General features: G+C 37.6%; 1 protein-coding gene across 1 annotated transcript in view; it reads left to right on the top strand.

Annotated features, from left to right (window-relative positions):
• The window catches only part of myo15b (myosin XVB), a 201,772-nt gene that overhangs the window by 156,487 nt on the left and 21,909 nt on the right, over nucleotides 1–23,376 (top strand). Inside the window, exons 34-51 of the mRNA XM_061908618.1 lie at nucleotides 3,408–3,469; nucleotides 3,702–3,786; nucleotides 6,426–6,458; nucleotides 7,045–7,116; nucleotides 7,205–7,302; nucleotides 8,838–8,990; nucleotides 9,210–9,285; nucleotides 13,230–13,340; nucleotides 13,633–13,777; nucleotides 16,407–16,497; nucleotides 16,563–16,827; nucleotides 17,066–17,172; nucleotides 19,185–19,244; nucleotides 19,351–19,426; nucleotides 21,318–21,433; nucleotides 21,913–22,028; nucleotides 22,281–22,422; nucleotides 22,544–22,655. Coding sequence (XP_061764602.1) covers nucleotides 3,408–3,469; nucleotides 3,702–3,786; nucleotides 6,426–6,458; nucleotides 7,045–7,116; nucleotides 7,205–7,302; nucleotides 8,838–8,990; nucleotides 9,210–9,285; nucleotides 13,230–13,340; nucleotides 13,633–13,777; nucleotides 16,407–16,497; nucleotides 16,563–16,827; nucleotides 17,066–17,172; nucleotides 19,185–19,244; nucleotides 19,351–19,426; nucleotides 21,318–21,433; nucleotides 21,913–22,028; nucleotides 22,281–22,422; nucleotides 22,544–22,655 — 1,920 coding nt within the window. The remainder of the gene's footprint in view (nucleotides 1–3,407; nucleotides 3,470–3,701; nucleotides 3,787–6,425; nucleotides 6,459–7,044; nucleotides 7,117–7,204; nucleotides 7,303–8,837; nucleotides 8,991–9,209; nucleotides 9,286–13,229; nucleotides 13,341–13,632; nucleotides 13,778–16,406; nucleotides 16,498–16,562; nucleotides 16,828–17,065; nucleotides 17,173–19,184; nucleotides 19,245–19,350; nucleotides 19,427–21,317; nucleotides 21,434–21,912; nucleotides 22,029–22,280; nucleotides 22,423–22,543; nucleotides 22,656–23,376) is intronic.

A 23,376-nucleotide genomic window follows, 5' to 3' on the forward strand; every position in this document is an offset into this window, starting at 1 on the left:
TCAGAAAAAAACAGAAAGAATAAAGCTTGGTTGGTTTCATGAACAAATGTGCTCGAGGTCTGGTAAGCTTGCTAAACAGAAAGTGGTCGTGAAATGGGAGCGACACGTTACACAGCCAAACCCGTAACAGTATCAACTATAATGTTTGGTTGCACCATCTCTGCACAGAGCGAAATAAATGAAAAAGTAGTGCTGCAGAGAGCGATATTGTCATTACTACAGGAAAAGTCACCTCGACTGTAAGGCATTGTTTATTTTTTTTTCCAACAGACCGTAGTCCTTCTCCACGCTCATCATTTCTTATCAACACTTGTTTGTTTCATATTCGGATGTACAGAAACAAATAGGAACTAAAGAGCGGGATTGTATAACTGAAATAAATAGCCAAATATAACAAAGGTGCTACTTGAAAGTAATAGTTTGGTCCAACAATATTTCAATAAATATTACTGCATAACATCAATCAATCAATCAATGTTTACTTATATAGCCCTAAATCACTAGTGTCTCAAAGGGCTGCACAAACCACTACGACATCCTCGGTAGGCCCACATAAGGGCAAGGAAAACTCACACCCAGTGGGACGTCTGTGACAATGATGACTATGAGAACCTTGGAGAGGAGGAAAGCAATGGATGTCGAGCGGGTCGAACATGATACTGTGAAAGTTCAATCCATAATGGATCCAACACAGTCGCAAGAGTCCAGTCCAAAGCGGATCCAACACAGCAGCGAGACTCCCGTTCACAGCGGAGCCAGCAGGAAAACATCCCAAGTGGAGGCGGATCAGCAGTGCAGAGATGTCCCCAGCCGATACACAGGCGAGCAGTACATGGCCACCGGATCGGACCGGACCCCCTCCACAAGGGAGAGTGGGACATAGGAGAAAAAGAAAAGAAACGGCAGATCAACTGGTCTAAAAAGGGAGTCTATTTAAAGGCTAGAGTATACAAATGAGTTTTAAGGTGAGACTTAAATGCTTCTACTGAGGTGGCATCTCGAACTTTTACCGGGAGGGCATTCCAGAGTACTGGAGCCCGAAATGAAAACGCTCTATAGCCCACAGACTTTTTTTGGGCTTTGGGAATCACTAATAAGCCGGAGTCCTTTGAACGCAGATTTCTTGCCGGGACATATGGTACAATACAATCGGCAAGATAGGATGGAGCTAGACCGTGTAGTATTTTATACGTAAGTAGTAAAACCTTAAAGTCACATCTTAAGTGCACAGGAAGCCAGTGCAGGTGAGCCAGTACAGGCGTATGTGATCAAACTTTCTTGTTCTTGTCAAAAGTCTAGCAGCCGCATTTTGTACCAACTGTAATCTTTTAATGCTAGACATGGGGAGACCCGAAAATAATACGTTACAGACGAGACGTAACAAACGCATGGATAATGATCTCAGCGTCTTTAGTGGACAGAATGGAGCAAATTTTAGCGATATTACGGAGATGAAAGAAGGCCGTTTTAGTAACGCTTTTAATGTGTGACTCAAAGGAGAGAGTTGGGTCAAAGATAACACCCAGATTCTTTACCGAGTCGCCTTGTTTAATTGTTTGGCTGTCAAATGTTAGAGTTGTATTATTAAATAGAGGTCGGTGTCTAGGAGGACCGATAATCAGCATTTCCGTTTTTTTGGCGTTGAGTTGCAAAAAGTTAGCGGACATCAATTGTTTAATTTCATTAAGACACGCCTCCAGCTGACTACAATCCGGCGTGTTGGTCAGCTTTAGGGGCATGTAGAGTTGGGTGTCATCAGCATAACAGTGAAAGCTAATACCGTATTTGCGTATGATGTCACCTAGCGGCAGCATGTAGATGCTGAAGAGTGCAGGGCCAAGGACCGAACCCTGGGGAACTCCACACGTTACCTTAACGTAGTCCGAGGTCACATTGTTATGGGAGACACACTGCATCCTATCAGTAAGATAAGAGTTAAACCAAGACAGGGCTAAGTCTGACATACCAATTCGTGTTTTGATACGTTCTAATAAAATATTATGATCGACGGTATCGAAAGCAGCGCTAAGATCCAGGAGCAGCAACATAGATGACGCATCAGAATCCATCGTTAGCAATAGATCATTAGTCATTTTTGAGAGGGCTGTCTCCGTGGAGTGATTTGCCCTGAAACCGGATTGAAAGGTTTCACATAGATTTTTAGACGCTAAGTGTTCATTTAACTGCTCCGCAACAATTTTTTCGAGGATTTTTGAAATAAAGGGAAGGTGAGACACCGGTCGGTAGTTTACCATGAGGTCAGGATCGAGGTTAGGTCTTTTAAGAAGAGGATGAATAACCGCTTTTTTGAATGCTAGGGGAACAGTGCCCGAGGAAAGTGATAAGTTTATAATATTTAGCACTGATGGACCTAATAATACAAAGAGCTCCTTGATCAGTTTCCCAGGAAGTGGGTCAAGTAAACATGTTTGTTTTATTCCATTTACACGTAACAATTCCTCTGTTATTTCCTCAAAACAAGAGAAACTATTTTGGAGGGCAGTATCCGCCGTATATGAATTATAACATGAATTATATTCCGTACATAAAAAGTAATTAACGGACCAACTTAAATGCTACACACGCCATGTAACATCCTGGCACTAAACCAGCAAATAATTGTTCTTTTCAGGTTTCTCTAGGTTTACATTTTCACACTGCACTATTTTCTTACACTTTATTAAGCATTTCTAACATATATCTTATTTTTTCACCTTAAAGAGGTTACTATGTTTATTGTGATTTTAGAATGTTGTTTACATTGATTGGTTGTTTTCCATGCTTGTATTGTTATTTTCTTTTCTTTCTGCATTGATACCTAAGGGATTATAATCAGAGGAAGGTTACGGTACATTTGAAATAAAAAAAATTAACATTTATTATATTTTTTTCCTAGTCCATATTTTCCATTGCTTATAAATAAATATTGCTATTGACCAATTTAAAAAATGTGCATTTTGATCCAGTTTTTAACCGCCCAACCCTAACCTGTGCTATATATGGAGCTGTCTGCTGACATAACTAAAGCAAAATATGTCACTAAAGTCTTAAACTCCGAATGTCTCATTTGGAGTGAGAAAATGAGAAAGAACACAAGATCCTTTTATGAATATATCCGCCATCCTTCAATGGTCTGATTTCAAATTTTCGGGACACATTGGAATCTCAAATACACAAGAGGTGCCAACAGTTACGAAAAGTAAGTTTTGCATACTGTCCTAGGACCCGTTTAAGACAACCTGAATAGTCCAGTTGTGATCGATGACCTTTTTGAATCAGAATATCCTCTTTCCTGCTGGCGAGAGTTCTTGTTTTGCTATGTTAATGTTCTCACTAGGAGGTATTTTTTTAAGGTGCATTATGAGATATTCTATTTCTTTGTCTTTCTTACTTTTTTTCTCCTGCAGGCCGTCGTCGACAGATGGATGCCTACGTAGATGACTTGTTCAACCTGGATCAAGGACAATCGGTCAGTGGTATTGCATTATTTGAACCATTTTGTATTGTTTGTGCACAATTGTCTTTTAGACTACCTTTGTGACACATCTCAGCTGCATTCTGATCTGTGGTACCATCCTCTGTTCACTTACTGGATTAAGATTAGTTCAATTAAAAGCCAAATGCCACACACAAAATATAATGAATGTTTCCTTATGCATTATCAGCAGCAAGGCAAATAACGTTTGTGTGTTTGTGTGTAGGACACAGAAAGAGTAGCCAAGTTACACCGGCGGATGCGAGGTGGAGGAGGCATAGGACCCATGCAGCCTGGTTTATATAGTCCGGGTAGGTGATTGAAATACCCCATAAATAATTGTCCTCAATTTCATTTCAAAAGTTATAAATTAAAAACTTTCCTTACACTGTAGATACACCTTAGATGTTTATTTTTTCAAAAATACTACCAATTTGTGTCAAAGATGTGTGATGTCACACGTCTTACATTGTTCATGGTAAATACATTTCTAATTTGAAAATAACTAAACTTGACTCTTTTTTTTGACAAATGTACCGTATTTTTCAGACTATAAGTCGCATTTTTTTCTATAGTTTGGCGGGGGGTGCGACTTATACTCAGGAGCGACTTATGTGTGAAATGATTAAAACATTACCATAAAATATAAAATAATATTATTTAGCTCATTCACCTAAGAGACTAGATGTATAAGATTTAATGGGATTTAGCGATTAGGAGGGACCGATTGTTTGGTAAACGTATAGCATGTTCTATATGTTATAGTTATTTGAATGACTCTTACCATAATATGTTAGGTTAACAAACCAGGCACCTTCTCAGTAGGTTATTTATGCGTCAAATAATGTAAACTTATTCAGCCTGTTGTTCACTATTCTTTATTTATTTTAAATTGCCTTTCAAATGTCTATTCTTGGTGTTGGGTTTTATCAAATAAATTTCCCCCAAAAATGCGACTTATACACCAGTGCGACTTATAAATGTTTTTTTCCTTCTTTATTATGCATATTCAGCAGGTGCAATTTATACTCCGGAGCGACTTATATTCCGAAAAATGCGATACTTTGAAGTTAAAGCAAAGATCATATACAGTATTCAATAAACAAATGTTTAAACAGTAACATTCTTAATAATAGTTTTGCCAATGAGACAAATTAATATTCCATTTCCATCCCATAGCAATCTTAAGGTTGTTATCTACACAAATTATATTAAGAACAGTTGAATTTTAGTTTTGGAACCCTAATAAAGCATCGGAAAAAATTAGCTTTTGGAAATGCTGGCTCAGGAATTTTCAAACGTGTGGGCTGATTCAGGCCTGCAACCAGGTTTTATTCGGGCCGGAAGATGAGTTTGCGGAGTATAAAAATGAGTTGAAAGTTTTTAATGAAAGAACCTGTTGTTCTAAACAATGTGAATTTTGTTGACTAACAGTTTTTGACTAAGTTATTGTCAACGACCTATTTTCCTCTGACTAAAATAGGACTACAACAGATCGCAACAAATGCAATTATGATGTGGTAATATTCATCAGTCAAATATATTAGAATTGAGTCTGGCAGTTTTAAAATGTTACCCTTGGTGTTCATTTCAAATCCATCAGAAGATGAAATGAGTATTGTTATCAAAATCAGATTACAGCATGTTAATGTACCGATAATTGACGTTTTTTCCTCAACTGATGTGCTAACATTGTGGTTTACTCTGTACAGACTTAGCATCAACGTCAACAAAACTTGTGAATTTGAACTCATTTCATCAATCACACGTGAAGTTAGGAGATACATATTATTTCAGCATATTTACTGTATGTGCCCCGAGTCATAAATACAACACAAAATGCAATGACTATCAAAAAACATTTATTTGAGTAGAAATTTTACATGTTACATTAACAACAACATATTTGGCCATCATAAACGTAACAATTAATATTTTGTTTATTATAACCAATAAGCCGTGTAAGTTCGTAGTGTCCAAACACAGAAGTGTTACCTTTATCTTAACCCGGCACATATATACGCTCCCTCTGAAGTCATGTGCTTTCTACAAGGAAATACAAAATATTTCAGGCATACAGAATCTCGCATGATAATGTTGCCAAACAGCAGGTACACATGGCTGGGGCTCCTCCCTCTTGACCCAAATGAAACGTAAGACCAGCCGTTTTACATCTTCTATCGTTCTTTGGCAGCATCAATGCCGCAAAATGTCTTCTAAAAAAAGAGAAACGTGAACACAGTGTAACTTAGCCCTCTTGAAACGTTCTACCTCCATTTCTTGGGGTTTGTTTAGTAAGCACAGGATTTATACTCCAACATGACAAATGAGGTATTCGATACATAGAAGCGATTTTATCTTTTTACGTATTTTTTTTGTTCAGTCCCAGATAGGCTGTGACTTAAAGTTTGATGGTTTTGTGGATCCAGTGAGACAAATCGTTCATTATGTTCTTTTTGGCCTTTTTTGAAACCACACCAGTTGTTTTATCAGACTTTTCAACTAACTTGAAATGTTTTTTCAAGAGGATTATTTGTGATTTGAACATTTTCAGAACGTGATTGTTCTGTTTTTAAGCAAAGAAAATAATCTGAAGTTGTCTTTATTTTAAAGTTATCATGCGATGGTTTTAACAGTCCGGCCCACGTGGGAATACATTTTCCTCCATGTGACACCCCTTCACCTGATTCATGTATAGACTTGACGAGTTCAAGTCATCACAAAGCTGCTGCAAACTAAACACATTAAAGGTGTTGGCTTCTTATAGTAAAGGGTGTGGTTTGATGCAGTCGCAACCAAATCATGTTTCAACTTGTATTTTAGTGGGTAAACCAAATGTGCTGTACATAAAGATTATTGTTTGTGTTTATTGTGCGCAATGTTAATTTTTTGTTTGAGAAAATGTGACAGAATCCCTTTCAGTCTCTGAGCTGAATGTTCTCTCTTTCAGGTATGCCAACTTTAATGCCAAGCTATCCCATGGGTAAGTTATTTATTCATGGTCCCTTCACCCTATACTCACATCACGTACTGTGTGTAGGGATCCGCCATCTGTGGGGCCACCATATTGCATGAAGAAGTGCCTGTAAAGTTAAAGTTAAAGTACCAATGATTGTCACACACACACTAGGTGTGGTGAACTGTGTCCTCTGCATTTGACCCATCACTATGTTCACCCCCTGGGAGGTGAGGGGAGCAGTGGGCAGCAGCGGTGGCCACGCCCGGGAATCATTTTGGTGATTTAACCCCCAATTCCAACCCATGATGCTGAGTGCCAAGCAGGGAGTTAATGGGTCCCATTTTTATAGTCTTTGGTATGACTCGGACGGGGTTTGAACTCACAACCTACCGATCTCAGGGTGGACACTCTAACCACTAGGCCAATGAGTATTTATAAAATCTAATTTTATGAATGACGGGACACTTCACAAGAAATTTTACCGCGAACATATCCCTAACTCCTTCCAGCTCCATCACTAATTACAATGTAGTTGCAAATTCACTGTGATACAATACAGTATCTATCTTTCCATATTATTTACTGATGTTGCACTATGATTTATCTCTAGGAATGCCAGTAAGCCCTCACATCCCAAGCTATGGTCCAACTCCCATGATGCCAGCCATGCACACCATGCCAGGTATTTGAGTATTGCAGTTGAAGACTTGATTTTTTTTATGTCATGTACTGTATCTGTTAAATCCATGCTTGTCATAATCTCCTCACAGGGATGATGATGCCTCAAGCTGCAGTTCCTTCAATGAATGATCCCATGCAGCTGGCAGCAACACAGCAAGGTCTTATCAACCAACAGGCTCTTCTAATGGTTAGCATAACACACTGGCAATATTGAACAGGGAAATAAGTGATTGATCCCGACTACGATAAATGTTTACCTTGAATTTGATTGCAATAAATAAATATTTCATCCCCTATTAACGGGGATCATTCTCACCCCCAAATATCAGTGGTGCCTCCAAAACACACAAATTAGTTATTTCTTTTATTAAGTTCCTGTTGTTTGAATAACACATTGAAACCTCTCCATGAAAATGGTTAATACCAAGGAGTTGTCAAAAGACCTGCAGAACATGATTGTCGGCATGCATCTGCACGACTGCAATGGACCACAAGACCATCAACAAGAAGCTTGGTGGGAAAGAGATCAATATTGGCGCAATAATTCATAAATGGAGAAAATACCACGCAGGGTATTAGCCTGTAGAAGATAGTCATCAAGTGGATTTGTAGGCAGAGAAATGGTGAACACAACAAAACTATCAACCGCAAAACATGAAGGTGCAAACATTCTCACCAGAGAGAATTTAGGTGGCACGCTACAAGACACCAACAATATTTTCTCTCTCCACCATTACTAGAGTATGTTTTGTATTAGCATCAAATACTTATTTCTGTCAATCAAATTAAAGTTAAGTTAAACTATACCAATGATTGTCCCACACACACTAGGTGTGGTGAAATGTGTCCTCTGCATTTGACCCATCCCCTTGATCACCCCCTGGGAGGTGAGGGGAACAGTGGGCAGCAGCGGTGGCCACGTTCAGGAATCATTTTTGGTGATGTAACCCCCAATTCCAACCCTTGATGCTGAGTGCCAAGCAGGGAGGTAATGGGTCCAGTTTTTATATTCCACTGAGTAGGTGACATACAGATTAATTTAAAACCAAATATTTTATGTTATTGTCTCAGATTCTTCTTTTACATTCTGTTACTCTGTTCGAACAGATGAACATACAAATGATGAAACGTTCCTATCTTCATTAGGGGGTAAAACTTAATATTGAGCGAGATCTTTATTGTCCCTGCAATTACTGTCCATTCTCTCCTTTTTTTGTTCCACCTGAACCTTAGAGGAAAATGTAATTTAAAGCATTTCTATTCTCGTACAATAACACACTTAAAATCTTTAGTATATTAGTATGTGGAATTACATTATGGAACGGATTGACCAAACAAAGCACCAATACGATTTAGTTTAAGAAACTGTTCAAACTACAAGTGTTCACAAAGTACACAGAACAAGAATTATAATGAATATCATGAACCCTTTTTTTATTTTATTGAGATAGATTATTTATCTATTTATTATTTGTTTACTTACTATGGTATATTATGTATTTATTTATTCGTTCACTGTTAGGATACAGAGAACAAGGAAACAGGTTAAATTGCCATGGTATGAAAAGGGGTAGGATTAAATAAGATCTGCTTCTTCCTACTCTTCAGACGTGCTGTAATGAAACGACTGGAACTGTGTGATGTATTACATTGTACGGTATGCATGTTCGAAATAAACGGAATATGCACTGAACTGAACCTGTGCCTGGTTCTCCAATGTAGGCTCAGCAGATGACCATGCAGGCGATTACTCTGTCCCAGCAGCAGAACCAGGAACAGCTGAGGTTGAGGGAACAGGAGAGAAAGCAGGAGCAGCAGCAGCGGTTGAGGGAGCAAGCACCCACACCTTTGCCGCAATCTTCACCTTTGCCAAAGGTCAATAGGCTAATTGAAATAATTGTAGTATAAGATAGCGGTGCTGTTATTTACATCAGGGGTCACAACCACAGCAATGGCTAATTAGCATCCTTGTTGTGGCTCCCTTTGCAGGGCTCAACTTTTTTTGGGGGCAAACAAAAAATATAATAACTTTACTCCTAATTGATAACATAAAAACATTTCGTACATGTTATTTTATGTTTCCTCCTTCCACAGCCTCAAGAAGTAGATTCAAAGAATGCAGGCAACCGGCCCTCTTTCAGAGAAAGCCGTCAGTACTTCCAGAATATTGGTGAGTTGAATGCAATCAAATCTTTGTGCCATACTTGCCAACCTTGAGAGCTCCGATTTCGGGAGGTGGGGGGCGTGGTTAAGAGGGGAGGAGTATATTTACAGCTATCCATCCATCCTTTTGCTACCGCTTATTCCCTTTGGGGTCGGGGGGGGGGGGGGGGTGCCTATCTCAGCTACAATTGGGCGGAAGGCGTTTAGCACCCTGGACAAGTCGCCACCTCACTTGTTTATTTTTCAACAAGTTTTTATTTATTTTTATATCTTTTTTTCCAAATAGTTCAAGAAAGACCACTACAAATGAGCAATATTTCCCACTGTTATTCAATTTAATAAATCAGAAACTGATGACATAGTGCTGTATTTTACTTCTTTATCTTTTTTTTTTCAACCAAAAATGCTTTGTTCTGATTAGGGGGTACTTGAATTAAAAACATTTTCACAGGGGGTAAATCTCTGAAAAAAGGTTTAGAACCACTGCTCTAAAAGCTGTAGATATTATTGTCACATATGCATGCACAGTAGATGGCAGTATTTTCCTGTTTAGGAGTGTCACAACATTGCTGTTTACGGCAGACGAACTGCTTTACGGTAGACGAAAACGTGACTGCTGTTGTTGTGTGTTGTTGCCGCGCTGGGAGGACGTTAATGAGGCTGCCTAACAATAAACTCACATAAGAAACCAAGAACTCGCCCTCGATCATTCTACAGTTATAACGTCATCGGGCAGGCTCGCTGTTTATATTGTGGGAAAGCAGACGTGAAAACAGGCTGTCGACACGTCACTCGGGTCCGCATGGAGCTGGAGGGGGCGTGGCCTCCAGCTCCGCCTGAATTTCGTGAGATTTGCGGAAGAAAATTTGTCCCGGGAGGTTTTCGGGAGAGGCGCTGAATTTCGGGAGTCTCCCGGAAAATCCGTGAGGGTTGGCAAGTATGCAGTTTGGATACAATGTGATGTAATATAAAAAGGCTGAATAAATGTTATCCATATAATTAAAGACAGATATTTGTTTTTTTTGTTCATTATAGCTATTAACATATTCTCTCCTTCTTATTACATGATCCTTCAGCCCAACATTTTTATTTTTGATGCTTTTTTGGGAGCCTTAAAATACCGCCAGGTTCTGTGGGTGGCCTGCATGTCATTAATTAAACATCAACACTTGACCTAATCAGAAATTTGTATGTAGAGTGAAACATGTGTAATAAATGACAAAATACAAACTATAGCGTTAAGTATACCGATGGATTGATAAACATGCGCACAGGCTTCCAATGGGAGTCACCTCTCGTCACAACATTAGCCAGAAATATTAGCACTCGACCAGAAAGTGTTTCCAGATTCTGTTTTAGCACAAAGGAGAGCTGTTAGTGTTGCTAGTGGGACTTTAAGGAGACGAGCAGAGCAATGTTTTTTCCCGGCCTCCAAGGGTGTAAAGAGTAACTTTTTGTGTCTTTTAATACAAAACCTTTTTTTTTATATTGAAATTATGTTACAGAAGTTTTTGTGTTTGAATTTTTTATATCAAATTATGCTGATGATTTAATTGAAAACAAATCTGTTTTTTGAAAATTGAGTGTATAAACATTTCAGTGTAAAAAAAAATAAGTATAAAAAAAAGTATAAAAATTTAGTGTAAAAAATTGAGTGTATAATATTTCAGTGTAAAAAAAATTGTGTATAAAAAATGTTAAGTAGAAAATTCAGTGTATAAAATATCAGTGTAAAAAAAATTAGCAACAGGAGAAGTATCCCATACTTCTCTTTTGTAAAGTAAATTTTTACAGCTGATATGGGCATCTACATAAACAATATGATTTGCCTGAGTAGCTGGACAGGACAAAAACAATTAAAATAAATCAAATAATCCTCACAGTGTGATATTATCACGGTATTAAGGGCAAAGTACGAAATTATTGTGGTATATGTAAAAAAAAAAAAAAACTTAAAAATGCCATAGTCTGTATAACAAAGTGGCAGGGAAGTTTAGGATAAACAAACATACTGTAATTGAACCCATACATAATGTTAGAATGTTCTCATCATAATAATTACTACAAACAATTATTTTTAAGTGCAAATAATTGTGCAGGAACATCCACTGTCTCTCTTTCTGAGAAGCAGTGTCCTTGACAGTGGACATTTTTTCCATCAGTTTGGAAAATGCAGTCTCTCAGAAAAGGTAATTCGCTTTTTGACTTTTAAAAAAATTTAATAAAAAATTCAAATCAATCCAACACAATAATACCATAACAATGCAATTCCAATTCCAAAACCAAACCCGACCCAGCAACATTCAGAATAACAATAAACAGAGCAATTGAGAGGACACACAAACATGACACAAAACAATACAAAATCAGTCAGAGAAAAATGAATATTATCAACAACAGTATTAGTATTAATAACAATTTCAACATAGCAGTGATTACAAATCCCTCATTGACATTATCATTACAGTCATTTACAAAAAAAAAACATTTAAAAAAAATAATTACAAAAATTAAATGAACAATAGTGTCACAGAAAAGAAGAAAAGTTAACTCACTTTTTGACTTTTAATAATGTCAATACCTCACAACATTGACATTTAGCTTCACTGGCTTCATCTTTTCTGGGTGATGGTAGCGTATCAAGTAGTTTTGGCTTGGAACACTTGAGCCGAAGGTGGCGCTCTTTATACCTCCACTAAAGAGGTTACGTTAGTTTACCTGATTGTTAGCAACATATGGTAACTCCAAAATTTATTTTGAAAAAAACTATTTATCTTATCTTCTACAAGGAGGAGGACTTCTACACACTTCACTTCCTGCTTCCTCTTTCTCTCCACTCTGCGCTTCTCCACGCCCCCACATTGGGGTCCCATGCTGAGCAAATGCAGTTTGTCAGTCCTGCCAAAGCATAAGTGCCAGAAAAAACTACACCCACCATGTTTTGTTTGAAACCGTTACGCGTCACGGCATTATTAATAAGACTGTGAAACTACGGTATATCTACAATATCGATACATCCCTATTAATATATTAAATATGTTATTTAGCAAACCTCACAAGTCATGCTTAATCAGTTTGACACTCGTTCGGAAAGGTTTTGGGGACCGCCAAATTAATTACTTAAAAACATATATATATCTATTTAAAAGAGGTTTTAGGATACAAGAGAGCTTTTTTCTGTACTCTGTAACAGTGGTTCTCAAATGGGGGTACTTGAAGGTATGCCAAGGGGTATGTGAGATTTTAAAAAAAAATATTCTAAAAATAGCAACAATTCAAAAATCCGTTATAAATATATTTATTGAATAATACTTCAACAAAATATGAATGTAAGTTCATAAACTGTGAAAAAAATACAACAATGCAATATTTAGTGTTGACAGCTAGACTTTTTGTGGACATGTTCCATAAATATTGATGAAAAAATTATTTTTTTGTGAAGAAATGTTTAGAATTAAGTTGATGACTCCAGATGGATCTCTATTACAATCCCCAAAGAAGGCACTTTAATTTGATGATTACTTCTATATGTAGAAATCTTTTTTTGAATGAATCACTTGTCTATTTTTCAACAAGTTCTTAGTTTTTTTTTATATCTTTTTTTCCAAATAGTTCAAGAAGACCACTACAAATGAGCAATATTTTGCACTGTTATACAATTTAATGAATCAGAAACTGATGACATAGTGCTGTATTTTACTTTTTTATCTCTTTTTTTCAACCACCAATGCTTTGCTCTGATTAAGGGGTACTTGAATTAACAAAATGTTTACAGGGGGTACATCACTGAAAAAAGGTTGACAACCACTGCTCTATAAGATGGTATTGAAATATTTGGGTTGTAACTGTAAAGTGTTTCAGGGATCTTGAATGGTGGTACATACTGTAAACTAAATTCATTATTATTATTCAAGTATGCTTCCAAACTGACTCATCACTCTCGACTTCAAGGTGGCTCTATAACCCGAGCACCTCAAGGCCCCTCATCCACCCTAGTCCAGCAGCAAGAGAGCATCCAATCACCGCGTCCACTCCCTCCTCCCACTGCACCTAAACCCAAAAGTAAGAACAAAATTCAAAGCAAGTTATTTGGTTGCGTTGTTTTTTTGGAAAATGCGTAACAAGAAGTTACGTGAAAGAACATCACATGTTTACATTTGCACCATTCATCATATTTGAAAAGTAGTAGGAATATGCAGATCTTGTCAATCTTTCTCTTAAGCAGAAAGAAAGATGGACACGTTTTGTCCTTGTTTGTTGGTTATAAATAAAACAATGCTATTGATTGTAACTAGTGAGAGAATGAACAGGTAAGGGGTTTCATGCAGGTTTCATTTTCTGTTAACGGCTTTAGTGAAGGACCCTCCCTCCACTGCTGTCAGCAAAACAGAATCCCCGACCACAAAGCCGGGGCCTGAACCCACTTCCAACATTCGGGAAATCATCAAACAGTTCAACAGCCGACCTCAACCAGAACCCAAAAACTTTGAGCCCGTCAGGTCAGGACAACCTTTTTGTGTTTGTGTCCTATTACATGTACCGCCACAACCACATCAGTAAAAACATAGTCCCATTTAGAATAGAATAGAATGCCATTTATTGTCACTTTACACAGGTACAATTTGCGGGAAGTCTCATTTTCATTCCATGTCATTCAAGAAGTCATAGAAATATTTATCTCGATCCTGTAAGTGGACTTCCTTACAAAAGACTTAAAGGCCTACTGAAACCCACTACTACCCACCACGCAGTCTGATAGTTTATATATTAATGATGAAATATTAACATTGCAACACATGCCAATACGGCCTTTTTAGTTTACTAAATTGCAATTTTAAATTTCCCGGGAGTTTCATCTTGAAAACGTTGTGTAATGATGACGTGTACGCAAGACGTCACAGGTTTTTAGGAAGTATGAGCGCTGCACACACACACACAGTTAAATGTCGTCTGCTTTAACGGCATAATTACTCAGTATTTTGGAGAACTGTGTTGCTGAATCTTTTGCAATTTCTTCAATTAATATTGGAGAAGTCAAAGTAGCAAGATGGAGTTGGGAAGCTTTATCCTTTAGCCACACAAACACACGGTGATTCCTTGTTTAAAATTCCTGGAGGTGAAAATTTACTATGGATCAGAGCGCGGTCAAGCGAACATGAAACACAATGGAATGTCAACAAGCAGGTTTCGGTGAAAAAATTGTGGTTAAAAAGTCGTTTCTTACCGGAGAAAAGCTGAGCTTGCCCCGTCCATAGCTGCCGTCGACTCCCCCGAGACACTGCGCGTCAAGACACCCGTGGACGTACACCTCCGACAATCAGGTACTATTTAACTCACTAAAACACTAGTAACACAATATAAAAATAAAGGATTTCCTAAAATTATCCTACTAAATGTGTATAAATACATCGGAATCCGTCCCAATGCAATCGCGTTTGTTTTATCTTTAACTTTTTTTTGTTTGTTTTTGTACTCCGTCGCTATCAATATCCTCAAACACGAATCTTTCCTTGCTCAAATTAATGGGGAAATTGTAGTTTTCTCGGTCCGAATAGCATTTTTGTTGGAAGCTTCTATTAAAAACAATGTGAATATGTGAGGAGCACCGAAAGTTGCGAACTTTTTCATGGATGTTCTCCACTAAATCCTTTCAGCAAAAATATGGCAATATCGCCAAATGATCAAGTATGACACATAGAATGGACCTGCTATCCCCGTTTGAATAAGAAAATCTCATTTCAGTAGGCCTTTAACAGCATTAACAGACGGGGACATAATTGACAAAATCTAAAAGTAATAATAGTAAATAAAGTTAGTGCATTTTCATTTGATTGAGTAAAATAAGTATTTAAATCCAATACAAAACATTCTAAGTACTTGAAGGAGAAAGCATTGCTCATCAGAGTTGCACGCCCTGTTAGGCTCATATTCACCATTTTTCTGCCTTTAATCAGGTTGAGTCCACTTCATGCCAAAAAACTCCATATCGGTATCATGTGACCACATTGTATGAGTCATTCAGATGTTGATTGTTAAGCTTCAGGCAAGACTGTGCATCTTCTTCTTGCACACACACACAAAACAGGATCTCAATATATTTTAGCAAAATGCTTTTCTTGGTGACTGTAACATCCTTTAGCCTGCTCAGTGGCCCTGTGGTTAGAGTGTCCGCCCTGAGATCGGTAGGTCGTGAATTCAATCCCCGTCCGAGTCATACACTATAAAAGAAATGGGACCCATTACTTCCCTGCTTGACACTCAGCATCAAGGGTTGGAATTGGGGGTCAAATCACCAAAATGATTCCCAAGCGCGGAAACTGCTGCTGCTCACTGCTCCCCGCACCTCACAGGGGGTGGAACGAGGGGGATGGGTCAAATGCAGAGTGTAATTTCACCACACCTAGTGTGTGTGTGACTATCAGTGTTACTTTAACTTTAATTTACCAGTTTCCTAATTGTAATATTTGACTAATCCCTCCTGCACTTTTCTCACACTCATACCAACCCCACCAGAAGAAATCTTGCTTGGAGCTCCTGAGCAAAAGTTCTTGACTCTTATCTAATATATCTTCCATTTATCAATTATTGCACTAAAAGTGGTCTTCTTCATTCTAGAATTCTTGCAATGGTCTTGTTGCCCATTCCAGTCTTGAACAGGACTACAATTTTGTTCCGGAGTTATTTTGATAGCTCTTTGGTCTTTCTCATGGTGGTGGTGTGGTTTGGATGTAAGAGACAATTTTTGTGACAGATACCTTTTAGAAATAATTTCCGAAAGGGACATGGCAAATTTTTGTGCTTAATGGATACATCACCTCTCTGTTGGGTTTGATTACTATTACTTATTTCACTCAATTAAATGTAAATTTATAGCTTTGTTTTGGGTTTTTTCATGTTTTGTTTTATATTGTCTCTTTCTTTCAATAAACCAATCATACAAATGGACATTCCATTTCTTTGTAAGGGTAAAGCTACACAATTGGCAGGGCGTCAAATACTTAGTTTTTCCTCGTGATTTTTTGCAGCTAAGATAAATTTAAGTAATGGTTAGAACTCATCACTGCCACAAAAACCAAAAAACATGTTCATAAAAAGTCCATGTTTTGTTTTTAATCATTTACTTTACAGAGTTCCATTAAGGCACTTTGTTAAGAAGGTGGATCCCAAAGAGGAAGCGCTTTCCAAACTCAGACAGAAAGCACCAGTGCCTCAACAAAAGGTGAAAAACTTCTAATTGTGATAGAAAAGTACACTTACTGAATGTCCACTCTTAACTTATTGTAGAAACAGTGGGTGACCTCCCCAGCAGCCAAACAGCAGTCTCCAATAAGCAGTCCATCCCCACAGTCCTCTCCTCCGTCCACTGGAAGCCGTCGTGTCATTTCCAGCAACATGAGGCAGAAACAACGCTCACTAGAAGATCTATTTGGCTCTCAGCGCGCTCGACACATTGTATCTTCTCCGCCGGACTCTCCGCCACATCCCTCACACTCACCGACCTTCCCACACGACATCCCTGAACCACCAACCATGGCTGCCCCATCTCTCAGTGAGTTTAACATCGACTTTTTGTCAGACAGCATGTTGATTGACTTCTATTATTCTTCAAAAGAATGAATGAATACTTGACATATATTCATTCATCCAAAGAAGAAGCCAGTCTGCAGGATTTGTGCTGAAACATAACCTTAATAAACAATAAGCATACTTTTTTCAACTGTAATCTCATGACTTTTTAAAAGACATTATGTAGTATTTCACACCTGCATGATGCCCATTCATCCTAGGTAAGATGCTGGATGACAAGATGTCCCACTCTGAACTTTACCGTTATTCTCCTGGTGTTTATTTGTCTTTCTGCAATATGCCGGGAAAACTCTTCTTGCGGAAAGAGGTAAACTACATACACAAACACTCAAGTCAACACATGATTTACAGTGGGGAAACTATGTTTTTGTTCCCCTGCAAACTTTGTAAATTATCCCCTTACGAAGATATGAACAGTCCAGAATTTTGGGGGTGGTTTATTGTAACAAAAGGCAATTTAGAATAGATTGAATTAAATATAGGTTGTAAAGTAAAGTATTTGCTCCCACACCAACCAACAAGCATTTTATTTGAGTCCTTGAAACACGCAGTTTAGTCCTATTCCTTTAGGAAAGCATTATAGACTCAGATTTCCTTTTATTGTCATTCAAATTTGAACTTTACAGTACAGGTAAGAACGTCATTTTGTTGTATTAGCTCGTTGTAGTGCAGGATAAAAGAGCAATAAGGTGCAGATATAAATAAATAGATTACTGTACATATGAATATGTTTCACTTTTGCAAATGCATCCACGTTTACGGATGTATGCTGTATTGTTTTTGTATTCCAGCGAGTTAATCCGTTTTTGGGGGGAATTGAGGGGATTATCATGATGTGTTCTAGAGTCTTACGGCCTGAAGGAATAAGCTGTTACAGAACCTGGAGTTTCTGCTACGGAGGCTGTGGAACCTCTTTCTAGTCCAGCAGTGAAAACAGTCTTGGGTGGGGGTGAGAGCAGTCTACTGATTTTCTGAGCCCTGGTCAGGCAGCGGCTTTTTGCAATTTCCCGGATTGGAAGAAGAGGAGTCCTGATGAGCTTTTCCGCCGTCCTCACCACTCTCTGCAGAGACTTCCAGTCTTAGGCACTGATGTGGCTAAAAGTGCCACTCAAGTGCCTCAAAAGATTGAGTGGCAACACTAAATTGGCCCTAGTGTGTGAATGTGAGTGTGAATGTTGTCTGTCTATCTGTCTTGGCCCTGCGATGAGGTAGCGGCTCGTCAAGGGTGTACAACACCTTCCGCCCGATTGTAGCTGAGATAGGCACCAGCGCCCCCCGTGACCCCAAAGGGAATAAGCGGTAGGAAATGGATGGATGGATGGATTCTGGGATGCAAATAAGTGGCCACTGGCCTCATTAAATAGGTTGCCCTTACAGACAAGATTTATAGCACCTTCTTAGGCTTTACTTAAATGGCTGAGGTGGAGGCACACTGGATAATTTTGTTGCCAATCCTTCTTGAAATAAAAATTATAAATTTAAAAAGGGTGAACATGTGAAAAGTTGGTACAGACACCAGTTTTTCAGGACCTGTTTCAATACTGCTTTCCATGTATTGGGACTTGTATCAAAATGTATTTGTGCTGTAAATACTTCTCGATACTTTGATACTTTTCAAAATAAAGGTGACAACCAATAATGTCACCATGGGCTTCATTTTACAGGAAATCTTATGATACATTAAATATACATTTCTTATTGCACTCAAAAAAAGTTTGAGAAAGATTGTAGTTAAAATAAAAGTATTTTCTCAATGCACTGAACGACCCATAGTATATATTACATATAGTCTGCCATAATCTAAGATTAGGTTAGAATAAAATATACATTTTTTATGACATTGTATGAAATGCTTTATGATTTATGGTTGCCAATTGTGATCTCTGCTTTAAGACAAATACAAACATTAGTAAATACTAAAAACGATGAAATGGTTAAAACTACACAACATGAACAAGTATAGTTATTCTCTTTTACAAACATTAGTAAATACTAAAAACGATGAAATGGTTAAAACTACACAACATGAACAAGTATAGTTATTCTCTTTGAAATGTGTTCTGTGTCAATACTTTTGGATGTTTGAAACGGGTTAAATGGATTTGCATCATTTCTAATTCAGGGACACAACTAGCTACTTTTTAAGGGGTATACAAACTAAGCGGCACATATACTGCATATCCAGGTTTTGCGCCACATGTAAAACTGCTTGGGTGTCCATACATTCATTCATAATATAAAACGAGGTTTAGCAATGAGCTAAACACCACTCAGTATTTTGTTTACATATTCCACTAACTGTTTTTCTACTGTGTTTAGGTGTTTTACCCAGAAGACACATTCAACCAACCATATATCCTCAATCTTTTATGTGAACAGGTAAGCACAGACGACTCGGTTGACCTTGTATTTGTGCTACAATTCTAATCCAATTTTCTCTTGTAACAGTAGACTTGTTCCTAATTTAGAATGATGCTTTTTATAGATCACCAGGGACACTTATTCTGACAGCTGTGTGAAGATAAGCAGTGAGGAAAGAAGGAAGATGAAGGATTTGCTCGGTAAGGATTTCGAGGGCCATGACTACTGTAGATTCAATCAAATGTCAAAGTATCAATCCAAAATTTTAACACTAGCTTGAAACCATTTGAACACATTAGAAGTCACAGAACTTCAAATGTCTTAAAATGGTCTTTACTGAGGGTTGACTTGAGCACATTAAGTCGGTTGTCACGTGACTTGTCATGTATCTATCCCAGAATAGAAAATGGCTTCCCCAAAATGGTGGTGTTGCAGGTAAATATATGCAAAGGAGTGGGTTCATTTCCAGGATTCCTTAAAGATCTTATTAAAGCCATTCAACAAGTAGAATCCTGAGTTAGGGTGTCAATTATTTAAGGGCAATCAGTGATTTAGGAGTTTTATTGTCGAATTTGATTCGTTAAATTTTGTGGCAAAACAAGAAAACAGCTAATGGGAATTCCCACAAATAAACAGCCCATTTGAGACTTTTCCGCCTCAAAAAAGGCTAAAACACATAGATTAACAAATAAACATGATTGGGTAGTTTGTTAAGGGCCTCCGATCATGACCAGGGTTGTGCCAAATGTTTTTTGTCCAACATAAAGTATTTTGAGTATGGAAGCTGCACTTTCATCTTTCAAACACTCTGCTGTGTTAATAAAAGAAAATGTGGATTGTTACATTTAGGCTTTGACGATCAAAGATGTTTGGTTATGTAACGTGACATTTGTACCTCGATAAATGCTTTTTTACTATTCTGTAAATTGTGTTGTATTACATGTTGCCAAGTTAATAGCCGATTTGCTTCTGGCAGAGGGCCAACAGTAAAACAGTCATATATACATACCGTATTTTTCGGATTATAAATCGTTCCGGAGTATAAATCACACTGGCCGAAAATGCATAATAAAGAAGGAAAAAAACATATATACGTCGCACTGGAATATAAGTCCCATTTTTGGGGGAAATGTATTTGATAAAATCCAACACTAAGAATAGACATTTGAAAGGCAATTTAAAATAAATAAAGAATAGTGAACAACAGACTGAATAAGTGTACGTTATATGTTGCATAAATAACCAACTGAGAATGAGAAGGTGCCTGGTATGTTAACGTAACATATTATGGTAAGAGTCATTCAAATAACTATAACATATAGAATATGCTATACGTTTACCAATCAATCTGTCACTCCTAATCGATAAATCCCATGAAATCTTCTTCCTCAATGTTGCTTCTAAACAACTCTGCCAACTCCAAAGGTATGCGCCGCTTCCTCTTGTCGTTTTCTGCTGCATATTTCACTACGTCCAGCTTGTAATCTGCAGTACATGATTTCCCTTTCGGTGCCATTTTGGTTCAGCCCTTCTCAGTTTTTATACATTACCGCCAACAATAAAATGATCCATTTTAATAGCTACGCCAGTAGCATATAGCAGTTAGCATTCCATGACCCACAATGCACTTCTGCCGTGACCCTCCCCCACCAAATTCTTATTGGTTCACGTGTGTATGACGATTGCTGACATTTTCTTCGTCCCTTCCGCGAATGAGATAAATAATATTATTTGATATTTTACGGTAATTTTTTAATAAATTCACACATAAGTCGCTCCGGAGTATATGTCGCACCCCCGGCCAAACTATGAAAAAAACTGCGACTTATAGTCCGAAAAATACGGTATATGTCGGTAGAAGTGTACACAAAAATTAACAAGCCATTAAATATAGCATTGAACACAGTGAAGACAGTCATCAAGTTAAGAACATATGGCACAACTGTGATGTAATCAAGAACGGGACGCCCCTCCAAAATTTATTAAACAAAATGAAAGCTTCTCATGAAGGGACATACGGTATTCTTAACCAGAGTATAAATTTTCTGACAAATCATTTATTGTCATTTTTGTTATTTTTCTTTTCAATAGCTAATTTTAATATGGGAACTATGAGCACCATCCAGGACGACAGCTTAAAGAAAAGGATTGTCATTGCTGCTCGGGACAACTGGGAAAACTACTTTTCACGATTATTTCCTATACAGGTAAAGATGGAACATTTGCACGGATGAAAGGTTAACACAATGCATTGTAAATATTTTGCTTTCCAAAACCTAATTAGAAATTTAGTCCTTCCCTGGAACCAAATGTCAAAAAATACATCATGTATTGCTATAATATCTCATCTTACTTTCTTATATAAAAAACCCTGGGGGGTTTTGGACTGTCACACTACTATAAAGTGGACCAGTAAAGTAAAGGAAAAAACTACAAAAGTATTCAAAAGGAACATATACAACTTAATAATTGCTATTTTTTTACTTGTTCTTTCAACTTCAGGATTGTTATTGATACTCTATATTGCATTGTTTTGGACTGTCACACTACTATAAAGTGGACCAGTAAAGTAAAGGAAAAAACTACAAAAGTATTCAAAAGGAACATATACAACTTAATAATTGCTATTTTTTTACTTGTTCTTTCAACTTCAGGATTGTTATTGATACTCTATATTGCATTGCAGTCAGACAATGATGACACTCAGATTTTGGGTGTGTGCCATCGTGGCATTCAGTTAATGAAAATGGTGGCAGCCTCAGGCATCGACCCAAAACACCTTCGCCCACTGAGAAGCTACAGGTAAGATTTAGTAGACACAGTTACAGTATATAACAGTTAATCTTATCAACTCTTGAGAGGTTTGCTATAAATAATATATTTTTCTGCACGTACAAGGTCTACATGGACGATATTTGAGGAGACTGATGCTTACTGTCGATGTGAAAATGTACATCTAATTGATAAGAGTAGAGGAATAATACTTGTAAAGTTTGGGTGGGGATTTGTTCATCACAAAGCCGACACACACAGACATATCTGCACCCTCAAAAGTTTTGCAGAGCTGCTGTCGGTTGAACTATGTGGCACCAACCAGGTGCAACTGGAGTTGAAGAATGAAAACCTGCAGCTACACTCAACCAGGGCCCCGCAAATCACTGCCACAGTCCAACTCTTCCTCAAAAAGCTCATTAAGGTTCCAAGCCCTCGTCATCTTTGTAGAATCATATTGACTTCATCCCAAATACATATTTACATTTGTAGACTGTTGATTGATGTTTTATAACTCTCATAATATAAAACTTTTTGTTCCTTAGAACTCTGACCACGTGGTTGCCCTGAAGAGCTTTGTCACAGATGACAAGAGTCTACTCAGCTTTAGCAAAGGAGATATAATCAAGCTCCTACCAATGGAGGCACTCCAGCCAGGTAAGCAATGCCAATAGCAGACAAAAGAAGTGCTTTCTTACTTGGTGTACTTCTATTCTTACACTTAAGGCCTGATCTACTTCAAGTTTGCATGTGATAAAACACGTGCAAAATAGAGAGCGCAATTGTTTTAACATGTCTGTCATCGTGGATATACAGATATGCTAATTAGCAAAACACCCACATTACTCACAGGATAAGATGCTAATATAATTATTCAGCTCACACAATGTGATTTATCAATGCTGAAACAGTTCTGCGGGCCAGCTTTGTGTCTTCGTAAAGCATGTTTAAAAGTTATGTGCAAACTGACAATTACACACACCACTGTGGGGAGAAGATTGCATTACAGGGTCTGCTGGGCAAAGAATCCTTTGTCGTACGTGTGTATGTTAATATATTTAGACTCATGAATAAACAATATTAGACTGTAGCTGCTAGATGACTTAAGAGGCTGATTAAAATGAATTGAATTGATAATTTTTGATGTCTGTGTTTCGTATATATAAAATATATTTTTATAATATATTTCCAACATGAGAAAACGCATTCTTTTTATTGCGTTTGGATCATTCCAGACTCATGAAAGTGCGATAGTGTTGTGATGGTCCACTATTTCCCTCCAAATTGCGCCGCCACTGCGTGCTTAAAATAGTTAGTTGTCTAGATTGCGATTCCATATTCCAAAAAATGAGTTACAGATTATAGATGTGTGCTACTT

This window comes from Nerophis ophidion, linkage group LG08, assembly GCF_033978795.1.
Source record: "Nerophis ophidion isolate RoL-2023_Sa linkage group LG08, RoL_Noph_v1.0, whole genome shotgun sequence".
NCBI classification, from domain to species: Eukaryota; Metazoa; Chordata; class Actinopteri; order Syngnathiformes; family Syngnathidae; genus Nerophis; species Nerophis ophidion.